This window comes from Chenopodium album, chromosome 10 (assembly GCF_948465745.1).
Source record: "Chenopodium album chromosome 10, dcCheAlbu1.1, whole genome shotgun sequence".
Lineage (NCBI taxonomy): Eukaryota > Viridiplantae > Streptophyta > Magnoliopsida > Caryophyllales > Amaranthaceae > Chenopodium > Chenopodium album.
The window spans coordinates 8,687,171-8,701,985 of NC_137843.1; the positions used below are offsets into that span (position 1 = coordinate 8,687,171).

A 14,815-nucleotide genomic window follows, 5' to 3' on the forward strand; every position below is an offset into this window, starting at 1 on the left:
ATAATAATAATAATTATAATAATAATAACAATACTAATAACAATACTAATAATAATAACAACAAATACAAAACAATAACAATATTAATGATAATAAAAAATTATAACAACAACTACAAAACAATTTATAAGACCATAACATTAATTAATAAATAATAATAATAATAACAATAATAATAATAATAATAATATTATTAATATTAATATTAAAATTATATTTCTACTAATTAATAATAACAATATCAACAACAACAACAATAAAAATAACAGCAACAACAATAATAATAATATCAACTACAACAACAACAATAATATCAACATATTACTAATAATAATAATAATAATAATAATAATAATATAAATAATAATAATAATAATGAAACAAAAAATAAACATATTACTAATAATCATATTAATACAACAAAATTACATTAATTATCAAATACTAAATCACAACAATAATCACAAGACCACGAAAAAAAAATACATAAAAAAAAACTTAATAAACGTACTTAACATTTAAAAAAAAAAATTAATAGGGACATCCGCCTAAAATTTCCGGATGTCCCTAGGTACATCCGCCTGAAATTTCCGGATGTCCCTAGGTACATCCGCCTGAAATTTCCGGATGTACCATGGAACATCCGGATTTTTTAGGCGGATCCCATCTTCCGCTTGAAATTTCCGGATGTTCCATGGTACATCCGGAAATTTTAGGCGGATGTACCTAGGACATCCGGAAATTTTAGGCGGATGTCCTAATTACCGAAAATAAAAAAAAACTTACAGAATGATCCGACGCATTCTCCGGCGTACGTATGTTCCACTCGCCGTCCATGACCCAAGACCCGTCGGAAAATTTAACGATTTTTGAAAATAGAAAATTTAGGTGGTCGTGGGGACCGATTTGGTTGCAAGGTCGTGGGGACCAATTTTGGGAAGCTCGGGACAACAATGTCGTGAAGTAAGGGGACCGTTTCATGTATTGTGTCCAAATGGGGAACAAGGTCCTTTGTATAACCCAAATTGCATAAAGGGCATAGTGGTCCATTCAAGTCAAAAAGGGAGCGTTACCTGGTAATTTGGGAGCGACAAATAGCAGTTGAGTTTAGTTTTCTTCTATGCTCACAATGTTGTTGCTTCTTGTGTAGTTGTGTTCTTGCTTATTTATGTGAAGGAAAAAAAAAAACCTTGCTTCTTGACATTAAAATGTAAGAAATTAATGTCTTCAACAATTATTATAAGAGGGAGGCCATTGGATGACCAATGATTTGGTCATGAGGAGAGAGAAATAACTTTTGGTATTAAAAATTTGGATGAAAGAAAATAAAGGATGAGAGATGGTGATGACCTGATCATTGGAATGACCAAGACAAAGCTTTGGTCATGAGTATAATAGTTGACAGGTGGCAAAATACTATTGGAAGGAAGTGTAAAAGAGAGAGAAATTGTTATTTATTATTTCCTATTATGACCAAAGTTATTTTGGGCAACCATTGGGAGTCTTTTGTCATTGTTGGTCATGTGACTTGGTCATGGATGAGTGAAAAGAGAGAGAAATTATATAATAGTCTATGACCAAGATTTTTTGGTCATCCATTGGATATGCTCTTAAGAGATTTGGAAGAAAAACACAATTTCTTCCCTTCCCTCTCTTTCCCTTCTCTCCTCTTCCCCTCCCTCCCCTTCTTTCCTCCCCTATTCATTATCCAAACTAGTTGTAAATTTATATTTCCTTCGAACATAAGTTAGTAGAATCCAAATTAATCATTGAGAAAGACACACACTTTGAAATAGAATAAATAGTAAGTTTGGCAAAATCTAACTTACTTATATCTTTCTCTACATGTCTACATAAAAAGTTGTCACATGTAAGGGGAGGTCAAATCATTCTCATGATTAATTGAAAGTTAAAACACGTTTATATCGGAAATTAAAATCATTGCACAACCAACATGAAAACCTATGATACCAAGTTGAAAGCACTGCACCTACCACAAATACACAAACAACTGCACATATCACATTAGGAATTAAAACCATTGTGCTTGAGCTTGATTAGACATTAGACCTAGCTATTCCTAATTTTCATGTCATATTATTGACTTTTAGGCACACATGATTGAACTTGATTAGCTCTAATTAGACTTGATTAACCCTAAAACTTATTTCTTAAGGTGAACAGAACACTCCCTTATATAAAATGTCCCCCCAACAATAAAATGTGAAGCATGTATAAATTATATATCATTATCAAATAATCACACATAAGGTTTAAATTTATTGCATGAGATTTCAAATAAAGTAAGAACGGTTAAAATTAAAACCCAATTTTCCTCTAAATCACATCTTATTTAATATATAATGCAGTGAATAAATGTTTATTCAAGAAATAAAATGTTGTGATTGTAATTATGTAAAAAAGATAGTGACAATTCTAAATTATCTTAATTCTTTTACTTCAAGAAAAGATAAAAATATTTGAGGAGAAAGAAATTGAAAGCAAGGTACTCCAATAAATTAAGCCCATCAGTGGGTCCATGGCCCAAAACATAGACGACATGAGCAAATCTGTTTCAACATTGGCTCAAATACATAGGCCATTCACAATTAAAAGCTTCAAACAAAAAACATTACATTATTATATTACATGACATTGATATACAAGTATGTATTTGTCAAAATACAGAAACCATGTGCATGTAAATGCATGTAACGCAAGATATATTATGCTTCAAAGGCTGGCCAAACCCATAAAAATCCCTTTGTACAGTTGTATTTTCCTTCAAAGTTAAGTACTCTATCAATTTGCTTCCTCAACTATAACATTATTAGTTCTTAGTCTCGTAATTTTCTTCCTAGCTATGATTTTAGCTAGAGATATTTGGCGCCTAAATTTGAATAAATCAAATTTAAATGATGATATAGTTCAAGTAAGCCAAACTTTAAGTCATTTTCATTTGATTATTTTCATGCTTCTTCCATGCTCTTAAGTCACATCAATTCTTTGATTCAATTGGTGTATTTAAGTTGTGGTCCAACTAACTAAAAGTTATCCTACAAAAATACTCATCATATTTGCTAAACAAATATAATAGCAACAAGATGGAGTTCACCAAGGTGCTCATGTTGTGTTGATCATTCTCCTGGTATAATACTATGATAGCTTTCCTCATCTTTTCAACTTTCTACCCTTGTTTTTTTGTTTCTTTAATTTATTTGTTGGTTTTTATGTGTTTGTGTGTGACGCATGTTTTACACAAAGGCTGAGACGACCACAAATGGTTCTCTAGAGATCATGTTAGGAGAACCATAAGACATGTCTTGTGCATGCGCCGACACAAGAGTACCATTTTAGCTCTTTTTAAATTTTGACTAAAGAGAACTAGATAGTCAAGTCATAAGTAATAGAGCATTAGCTTAAACATTAATTTTAACAAGAACTAGCCTAATCATGAGCTTGAAAGAAATAAGTATATACAGTAGTTACTAAGGAAATAAAAGCTATATAGAGTACCTTTTAACTTTCATTATATTATTACATGTTTACTTTGTAATTAGGTATCTCTAAAGATTACAACATAACCTTTTATCCGATCTTATTTTTAACAATTAAAAGGGAGATATTCACTAATATAAAAATAATCGATGTAATTTTCATTTTACATTCGGATGCAATTGTGTAAACATCACGTTCTTAAATTTTGCATGTGAGCTCTATAGACTCCTATTTAATGGAGAATCATTTTGTATAAGGCCCATCATTGTGTAACTCCATGTAATATGTGAAACCTATATGTGATTACATTGCATTGTATACTTCTGAATTATATACACCTAGACTCCTATTTAGTGGAGAATCCACATAGCTAGATAGTCAAATATTTTGTAATTATGGGCCTTTATTTAAATGGTCCCACAACTCCCATGTTAAAATAAAGGCATACTAAACACATTTGATAAAACTATATGAATGCAAAGGGTTAAAGTAGGTGTTATGAAATTAAAAATTATGCACCCCAGTAAAATTTAACTCCCTTTTTTGTAACTGATGCAGCTTAAGAAGAGTAAATAAAAGCCAAGAAACAATAAGGAGATCATCAAAAAAATCAAAGCAAAGACAAAATGCAAAGTCACAAAGGCAACAACATCCAAATATCCCAAGAAGAAATTATCAAGAAAGAACTAGAGATGGACATAGAAAAAGATTTAGAGGGAGAAATCAAAGAAGAGATATATCGCCTCGCGCTCCGCCTTCATCGGCTATACCAACACCAAAGGGACAAGCATGCTTCTCATGAACAAGTACAGAGTAACAAAATCAAGGCATTATCTGAGGTCCACATTAGTATTAAGATGGAAGGAGGGACCAAAGTTGAAATAAAAGAAATTAAGAAGAAACCTTGGGATAACAACAATATTGGCAGGGTTCAACTTGGTAAGAATAATAAATCTTCTAAGTTGGATCATAAAAGGTTTGATTGGGCCAATAGTCTAAGATCGGGCCCATTAAAAGCTTGTCATAATATGGGCCGTAAAAAGATTCAGATTGGAAAAGAACATCCAAGGAAGGCTTTAAAGGAGAATATGATTGTTGCTAAAAAGCAAGCTAGTGAGCCCATTAAGGGGCGTTTGGTAATTGGAGTTGGGGCTTGATCATAGCTATTGAAATTTAGAATTTGATTTAATTATTCTAAAAAGTAATTATATAATTCGTATTTATTTGTTTTGATAAATATTTTTTATTTGGTGTGTTAACGAAACACATGTTGGTATACAAGTTCTAAAAAATACGAAGATGGAGCAATGTTTTCAGTTATATCGGCTGATTTAAGGGGAGTGGCTTCACGTCAAGAGATGGTTTACAGATTTGTAACTAACATAGTTTTATTACTTTTGTTTATTTCCTTTGTGATTCTTAGTTGTTAAAAAGACTAAGTTTGTGACTTGTAACTGTTGTAAGCTTATATAATTAAAATTTACTGAAACATTTTATATCAATTGTTATTTAATTATACTTACACTATATTGTGATTTGTAAGCTTGTATTCATTTCGTAATTAAATTATTATTGAACCACATACATAAAGTTTAAATCCTTCCCACCTTTTCATTTTCATCCAATTTTATTTACTTTACATTTTCACTTTATACCATTTATAAAAATTCTTAAATAATTGTAGTTGCAAGTGAGTTAACACTGTTTAGAGTACGTGGTTGTAAAAATTGAATAAAGGAGGGTTTGGATGATTAGTCATTGTCACAGAAAAAGTTTGCGGGTAAAGGTTACGACATATCCAACGTGGGCCGGGAAGAGTGTAAGGTAGGTCCAAAGCTAGAAAGGGAACAAACACTAGAATGACCCAATTAAAGCCCACATAAAACGTGTTGATGGGCCCTGGGCCCATGTACTGTGAATTACTAGCTTGTAGCAGCTAATGATTTCCCCCTCCTCGGGAGCTCAACAATAGTCAAGCTTTACCCTAGGCCCTACCCAAGTCCCCCATACTCATCCACTTTATTAATGACATTGAGTAATTATTATAGGCTCGTAGCACAGTCGTGTCCTGAATACTCCTTTCGTTCTATTTTGATTTAATCATCATATTAAAATGTAGAAAGTTGTTTACATCTTGTGTTAAATTCTCATATATAATACAATATTGAACTCTCTTTGGATTCTTTAATAACATTTGCACATAGCCACATGAGGAGCACGGGCACTATGGTGCCAAATCAATTCATCAAAAAGCGACTAAGCTAATTTGAAATGGTGTGTAGTAAGGGGTACTTAAGGAGGTATACTCTGTATTCTAGCCATGTCCTTTAAAAATGAGTTGAACACGAGCTAAATCGACCTGAAAATAAGTTTAAAAGAACAAAATCTCGCAATCAACATCCTTATGACAAGAGGGCCAAGTACAAATAATGGCCAAGTTATCAAGTTTGTTTACATTAGAAGCATAAAATGAGCTTATAAAAAAAGTGAAATGTTATGTAGTAAGGGACTAGGGTCACACATAAGAATCTCGAGTCTCGAAGCTAAGAAGTAAGAAGGGACCAAGTTGTAAAGACAAAAGGAATGTCTGAACAAGGCATTATTATTACTCGATCAGCTAACAAGTATACCTTTCTTGGGATCATATAAATTTTAGTCCACCCATTGTAAAAAAAAAAAGGCACTTCTTTCGTAAGAGTATAAAGTACTTGTATATAATGGTATGCAACTATGCATGGCACTGCAAAAGCTATTTTAGCTTCAATCCCTTGCTTTTTTTTTTTTTTTTGGTTGTGTAGTTAGCTTCTTGACTCGATTCTTTATTCTATTGGCTAAATTCTGCAGAATGAATTTTGCTTTCGAAAAAGTGACATAAGTTGAAGGACGAATCTTAAGTATGGACAAATTTTTGGCTCTTGATCTTCTGCTATTTTACTGTTTCTATCTTTCTTTTTCATTCACCAAACTTACACGCAAATTGTCTTGCTGTAGATTTTGCTTTTTTAAGGCTATTAGGGCATGGTAGTAATTTAAATGTACGACAACCGATTATACTATTATGAGCATTGGCTCGCTCCACCACTTGATAAGGCTCTTACCTTTAAAAATGATACTTCCATCATCCTAAATAAAAGTTCTTTGTAGGCAAATTTTAGTCTCAAAATGTTCACCCCATTTGTTTTTTCCAACAATCATTAATATTAATATTTTACCAAAATTTCCTTCAATTTACAACAATATTTGTGCAAATTTAACTTTTCCATGTAAATTTTGTTTTTCCATGTACTTTTATTACTTTCTCTCTCTACTTTTTTGCATATCCAATGTCAATTTACTTTTTCAAAGTACTTTTACTATTCTTATTTGTGTTTATTAATTCCCATGAAAAATGTCCATCAGGGACTATCAAAAGGAAACAGAGGGAGTAAATATTAAATAATATGTTGCGTCCAGGAACAACCCACATGTGAGCATTCTCTTGTCCCACACTAAAAGACTAAAAAGGAGGAATGTAGTGGTAATGGAATCCCACATTGAAAGAATTCAAGAGTTACCACCACAATATAAGGCTAAAGGGCTACTCCCCTCATTGCCATATGGTTTTGAGGTGGAACTTCCTTGATCGTATAAAGTGGACAGTTGTAATGGGTGTGGTCCAAACTCGTTTATCATAATACTTCGTATTAGGTCTTGTTTAATAAAATGTTTTTTTAGAGCTTTTAGCTTATTAAAACTCTATTATGTAATTAGTTCATTGAAAGAGTTTTTTACTCCCTCGGTGTTTCTTAAAAAATGCATCACTTGGTAATATACAAAATTTTAGGAGAAAAAAATATAATATTGAGAATGGGTGAATAATTTATTATAATAAAAGTAAGATATGGATCATAAAAGAGAAAGTATGTGAGAGAATAGATATTATTATTATTTAAGTAGGGATCACATGAGAGAGAAAAATTATAAAATAATTTAAGTGGGGTTTAAAGCAAGAGAGAGAAATGATAAAATATAGAATGAAATTACCAAATATAGAAGTGATGCATTTAAAAAAAATAAACTCATAAAAGAAAAGAAAAGTGATGCATTTAAAAACAAACGGATGGAGTAGGTTTAAAAAATCTTTATGAAAAAAAATATGAGCTTTTTAAAACTAGCTTATTAAATATTACTTCCCCCGTTTCTTTTTAGTTGACACGTTTCTTTAGTCACATTTGTCAATGCACAAATTCAATCATTAATATATTTAATTATCGATAAACAAAAATTATAAAAAGTTGATATTTTGAACATATACATTGTGATGAATCTAACAAGATCTCACTTGACTATATTTTTCTTCACATATAAATCACAAAACATGGTCAAAAGGAGGTGTGTGAATAGTGCTAAAGTCAAAACGTGTCAACTAATAAAAAACGGAGATAGTATTATTTAGCTTTTTAGTTAATACATACATTGAAACAAGTAACAATTAATAACCATTGTCAAACACTTTTTTCACAAACTAGTTATTTACAATCAACTAGTTAAACTAGATAGTCAAATCGGTTAATACAACTAGTTATATCAATAAGCTATTAACTAATTACCAACCAGAGTCTTAAGTTAGCATGGTATAATAACTTGGCTCAAGAAGACTCTTAAATTCATTCTAGTGATTTAGAATTTGAATCTTTCAAGTATTTCACAAGTAAATATTTCATGTTGAATTAGAAGTCAACTTGTGTCTACTAATGGATAAATGTAATTTTAAAATTAAGCCATGAAATGCTTAGCTTATTTTGTGTGATAAACTAAAAATAAATTTATTTTTTTTTAAAAAAAGGGTTATTGTATTAGTTCCTTTTGTTGAGGCCATGAGAAAACCCACATGTGAGTGGTGTGTTGTCCCACATTAATTGAGTTTATAAGTGAGAGTTTGTAATGGGATGTGTGTCCCACATTAAAGAAATAAGAAAGTTGTGTCCACTTTATAAGGCTAAGGGCTACTCCCCTCGTTGTCATATGGTTTTGAGGTGGAACCTCCTCGATCGTATAAAGTGGACAGTTTGTGACGGGTGTGGCTGAGGCCCGTTTATCACCTTTCAATTAGAAGACTTCGACAAGAATGTTATACGAAGTAATTACATGATATTAAGTGAAAATAACAAATAATTGTATTAAGTTGTGCCGGGCTTTCAAAAAAAAAAAAAAAAAGTTGTTCCAGTAGCTCAAAATTTGTTTCGTGGGCTAGGTTCAATTACTTCTATATAATCCAAATAAATGAGTTTGGACCTATTAAGGATTTCTAAATACTACTCCCTCTGTTTCATAATATTAGTCCCATATATTATTTTGGGCGTTTCAAAAAGATCTATCCATATTGAATATATTTCATTTATAACTTGGTTTTTTTTGGAATTAATTGGTTGTGGATTGATGGCATAACTCTAAGTAAGGAAATATTTACCTTAATTTATGCAATTATGACTTGTGCTTTCCTAATAAAAAATCAAAAAAGTTAAATAAGGTAAACTAATCATGAATTATGTTGTATTTTAATGTTAGATTCCAAATATATTTCTTTTCTTATTTTATGTGATTGATTCCATATGGGACTAACATTATGAAACGGAGGGAGTAGTAGATTAAGTTAACAAGAACTTAATCCACCTAAGTATATCCAAAAAAATCACCACAAAAAATTGATGCCTTAGCTTGTTTGGTAATTAACAATAAATAGGGTTATGGAAATGAATTTTAAAGGATTAAGGGTGGTATTTGTTGGTGATAAACTTTTGAGGAAAATAAAACATTTTTTGTCCAAAAAAAAAAAAACATCGACTGTGTTTGAGAACTGGCTTACTAGCTTATTTTACCAACATTAGCTTATTGATTATTAAATAAACTAATTTAGAGTGTTTGGTGGAAAGCTTTTAAAGAGTTTATCCGCTAAATAAGCTCTTTTTTAAAAAGTTCCTTGTAGGAGCTTTTTCAATTAGCTTATTCAATTCTTATGGTGAAATGACACTAATACCCCCATTTAATTTAAAATCTTATATGAACTACTATTGCGGATATATTTTCCGAGATATTAGAGTATATTTGATAGAGTTTGTTTATGGTAATTATGTTTATCTTTGTTACCGTTTCCTAATTTCTAGGTTACCAAAGACAAGGTAATTCTAGGTTTGCTTGTACTCTATATATTGAGGTTCCATAATTAATGAGAAGTAGGCCGAGTATTCACAAAGTTTAGCATGGTATCGGAGCCTAGGTTAATTTTTTAATCTTTTCAAAAAAAAAAAATGTTTCGGTCAACCATGTTGGACGGCAGTAATCCACTGTCACAAGACAATGAGCACTCGTCTCCAAGTTTACAATGGCAGACAATCACAAGTTTGATGGGTAATACCAAAATATTTGAAAATCGTTTCAATAATTGATACCTCTTAGATTATTGATACAGGAGCCACACATCATGTTACAGGAGAAAAATTTTAGCTTTTTGACAAAAAGAGTTTTGAATGTCTCGTAGGGTTACCAAATGGTGAAACAGTGTTGACTTCTCTCATCGGTTCTCTTCGTTTGTCGGACAAAATTACTTTAAATGGGGTGCTCTATGTTCCTAATTTAAGTTGTAATTTACTTTCTGTTTCACAGCTTAATGATTAACTTAATTGTATTGTCCAATTTAACTCTTATATGTGTGCTATACAGGATCAAACGAAGGAGTTGATTGGAATGGGAGCTAGGAGGGACGGATTGTACTATTTTAGCAAATCGGATTTCGTGCATCACGTGGGTGCTATTGACGCAAGGTCTAATTTGGAGCTTTGGCATCGTCGTATGGGTCATCCTTCTGATAAAGTAGTTAAGTTGCTTCCTACTGTTAGTAGTAAAGAGAGTCTTGATAAGGGGTGTGAAGTATGTATGCGTGCTAAACATACTAGAGATAGCTTTCCTTTGAGTGATAATAAAACATCTAGAATATTTGAGAAAGTTCATTGTCATTTATGGGGTCCACATCGTCATGTTTTGTCATGTGGGACTCGTTATTTTTTGACAATTATTGATGATTATTATAGATTTGTTTGGGTTTATTTGTTGATTGATAAAACTGAGGTGTTTCGTATGTTTTTATCATTTGTTACTATGGTAGAAAGACAATTTTCTCAAAATATTAAGATTGTGCAAAGTGACAATGGTACCGAATTTAATTGCTTACATGATTTTTTCTCTACAACAGATATTATTTTACAAACCTCGCGTGTGGGCACTCCTCAACTAAACGGAATGGTTGAGAGAAAACATATACACATTTTGAGTGTGGTAGAGCTTTGAGATTTCAAGCCAAATTGCCCATTTATTTTTGGGGTGAGTGCATTCTTGCCGCGGTTCACTTAATCAATCGAACTCCTACTCCTTTACTCCAAAACAAAACTCCATTTGAGATTCTTTTCAATAAACCTTCTATGTTTGATGCAATTAGGACGTTTGGTGTTTGTGCTTTGCTCATAATAAAAAAAACTGCTGGTGATAAATTTGCAAGTAGGAGTCGAAAATGTATTTTTGTTGGGTATCCTTTTGGGAAGAAGGGTTGGAGATTATATGATCTTGAGTCAAATGTGTTTTTTGTTTCTCGTGATGTTAAGTTCGTTGAGAATATGTTTCCGTTTAGTTTCCCGGAAGATGTTAATGTTGTTTCCCAAGATTATGAGTCACAGTGGGAGGTTCATAATGATTTCATTGAGTATGAACCGTGGGATGAGTATGCAGATTTTTTGGGTGGTAATGAGGGGCAGCAGGTAGGGGACGAGGCTGCCAATTCCCCAGCAGAGCTCGCCAAGAAGAACAGCAGCCCCCAACCACTGTTAACCTCGCTGGAATTCCAGTGGGCGCTAGGGAGGCCATACATCAGCAGCCCCCAGCGACTGTTCAACCCGCTGGAAATCCAGTGGGCATTGGGGAGGCCACTCACGCTGGTGTGGCAACAAGCCCGGACAGCGAGCAACAGCTTCATTTGCCGCAAGATAGCAGCATCACCGAGGCTGCCCAGCAGCAAACCACGTCATTGTTAGGCCGTGGTCATCGTGAGAAGTTTTCGTCAGTTAAATTTCGAGATTATGTGACTCATTTCGTGTTTGCTAAAAATTCGTCGCCTTCTCCTCTGTCTTCCACTCCTCCTTCAGGTACTCCTTATCCTCTAGCATATTATATAAATTGTGACAATTTTTCTGTGAATTATTGTAAGTTGCTTGCAGCAATTGTAAGTGGTAATGATCCAAAGTCGTTATGGGAAGCCATGAAATCTGAGGGATGGCATTGTTTTATAAAGAAGGAAATACAAGCTCTAGAAGACAATAGAACTTAGACTCTTGAGCATCTTTCACCGGGTAAAAAGGCTCTCGGGAGTCAATGGGTGTACAAGACGAAGTTTTTGTCTAATGGTGATATAGAACGCCTCAATTCTCGTTTGGTTGTTTTTGGGAATCATCAACAGGAAGGTATCGATTATGGTGAAACGTTTGCTCTAGTTGCGAGAATGACCACAGTTCGGACATTCCTTGCAATTGCAGCTTGTAAAAATTGGGAACTCCATCAGATGGATGTCCATAATGCCTTTCTGCATGGTGACAATCAGGAGGAAGTATACATGAAATTGCCTCCTGGTTTTGAGAGTTCTGATCCTTCTCTGGTGTGTCGTTTGAGAAAGTCGTTGTATGGCTTGAAACAAGCTCCGCGATGTTGGTTTGCAAAATTGACTACAGCTCTGAAAAAGTACGGCTTTTTACAATCTTACTCTGATTATTCTGTTTACATATACTAAAGGAAAAATTCAGATTAATGTCTTGGTGTATGTTGATGATCTTATTATTTCTGGTAACAATTCCGTTGCACTAGTTGGTTTCAAAGCTTATCTTAGTGATTGTTTCAAGATGAAGGATCTCGGTTCTTTGAAGTATTTTTTGGGTATTGAATTTGCCCATAGTTTGAGAGGTTTGTTTCTGTGCCAAAGAAAGTATACTTTGGATATCATTTTCGAGTCTGGTTTGTTAGGGGCAAAGCCAAGTGGCTAACCCATTGAACAAAATCATAAATTGGGTCTTGCTACTGGCGACTTACTTTCAGATCCCAAGGTTTGTCGAAAGCTTGTGGGATGATTGGTTTATCTTGGGGTCACTCGACCCAACTTGGCATATTCTATTCACATTCTTTCTCAATTTATATAGGCTCCTCGCACCGAGCATTGGGAGGCAGCTCTGCGAGTGGTTCGGTACTTGAAAGGTATCCCAGGTCAAGGAATTTTGTTAAGTGCAGATAGTGAGTTGTCTCTGCAAGGTTAGTGTGATGCCGATTGGGCGGCGTGTCCATTGACTCGTCGTTCACTAACAGGTTGGCTTGTGTTTCTTGGTCATTCTCCCATCTCTTGGAAGACCAAGAAATAACCTATTGTTTCAACGTCCTCTGCAGAAGCAGGGTATAGGTCTATGTCCGGGGCTACTTGTGAGTTAAAATGGCTCAAAGCTTTGTTGTTGAGCATGGGTATTACTCATCCCAAGGCAATTCCGTTGTTTTGTGATAACCAGTCTGGTTTGCATATTGCAAATAACCCTGTTTTCATGAACGGATAAAGCACATTGAGATTGATTGTCACATCATTCGTGATGCTATTAATGAAGGTCTTATTTCTCCATCGTATGTTTCTACTTCTTCTCAATTAGCTGAAATCTTCACGAAGGCTCTTAGGAAGTCACTTATTGATCATCTTTATCCAAGTTGGACACTTTTAACTCCCGTGCTCCAACTTGAGGGGAGGTATTGCGGATATATTTTCCAAGATATTAGAGTATATTTGGTAGAGTTTGTTTATGGTGATTATGTTTATCTTTGTTATTGTTTCCTAAGTTCTAGGTCACCAAAGATAAGGTAATTCTAGGTTTGCTTGTACTCTATATATTGAGGTTCCATAATTAATGAGAAGTAGGCCGAGTATTCACAAAGTTTAGCAACTACCAACCCCACAATTAGCTTATAGGTCATTTTACATAATCAATCACCTATTTACCAAATACTTTTATACAATCAGCTAATAAAATAAGTTCGCCAAATCAGTTAATACAATCAGCTAGTTAACATCAGCTGGCACAATCATTTTCAGGACTTCAACTTTTAGCTTTTTTCCAAACACGATCAATTAAGTTTGGAATACGATGATACCTTTTTTTTTTGTGTGTGTATTTATTTATTTATTTATTTTTATTTTATTTATTTATTTTTTATTTTTTATTTTTTTGTGTTGAATGAGGCACAATATAATGGCAATACAAATTATAAATGGGGTGAAGGGATTTAAACGTACTTGTGACCTACGCTTAGGATTTTTTTTGTTTCATCTCATTTTCAACTTATTATCTAACTTTAGATTAAATAAATACATACAAGTAAAAATTAAGTTCAAACAAAAAATAATATTAGTTGAAATAATTTTAGGCAAAGTAGGAGTATAAGTTTGTATGAGCATAATATAATTTTGACATAATGAGAATAACCAAACAAAGCCTTATCGTTAGTAATTTAGTACATTATTTCACAAAAAAAAAAAAAAAAAAAAGAAAAAGAAAAAAAAAGGTAATATAGTACATAAGGTAATTGACTATTTATTACTCCGTATTTTACAAATCTCTAAAACCTTTGTTAAAGGAAAATTAATTCATGACATGTACATTACAACATTACATGCATCCGTTTACTTGAAGATCAATTAAATCATGTCATGTACAATTACATGCATCATAAGCTCATAACATTTGATAAAGACATTGTTAAAAAGTGTTCAAAGTCTCGACACAAAAGAAAGTCAAAATGAAACGAATCCATATGCATAACCTTAAAGGACACATGGAATAAAAGCCGTGAATATAGTAGTAATGTTCTTCAATCTCAAAACAAAACGAAACCGTATGCATAACCTTAAACGACACACGTAATAAAAGCCGTAAATGTAGACTATGTAGTAATGTTGGTCGATCCCAATCTTTGAATCAAACCCAAGCTTAACAACTTTTCTTGACCAAATTCTAAGATCCCTTATTTAATTTATAACATTACAATGCACTGATTTTACAGAATCTGATATGAATTAGTATTGATGAACAAACTTGGTAACAGAAAAACTTGCAGTAAGTCCTGGTTTTTTGTCACTCCGTATAATTATCACATGTAATGTAATTTCTATCTTTGACTCTTAATTTGTATTCTTTCACCTAATTTCAGCCCTTTTTCCCTCTATTTTTTACCCGTGGATGATGGGGGTGTGTGATAGTTGGAGGGTTCA

General features: G+C 33.0%; 1 protein-coding gene across 1 annotated transcript; it reads left to right on the top strand.

Annotated features, from left to right (window-relative positions):
• Nucleotides 1-9,800: 9,800 nt before the first annotated feature.
• On the top strand, nucleotides 9,801-13,411 carry LOC145564726 (uncharacterized). Its single transcript, XM_081624944.1, has 11 exons — nucleotides 9,801-9,885; nucleotides 10,016-10,092; nucleotides 10,198-10,397; nucleotides 10,970-11,268; nucleotides 11,373-11,669; nucleotides 11,937-12,175; nucleotides 12,321-12,528; nucleotides 12,610-12,617; nucleotides 12,711-12,819; nucleotides 12,952-13,071; nucleotides 13,161-13,411. The coding sequence occupies exons 1-11, from the start codon at nucleotides 9,801-9,803 to the stop codon at nucleotides 13,409-13,411; spliced, it is 1,893 nt and encodes a 630-aa protein (XP_081481070.1).
• Nucleotides 13,412-14,815: the final 1,404 nt, after the last annotated feature.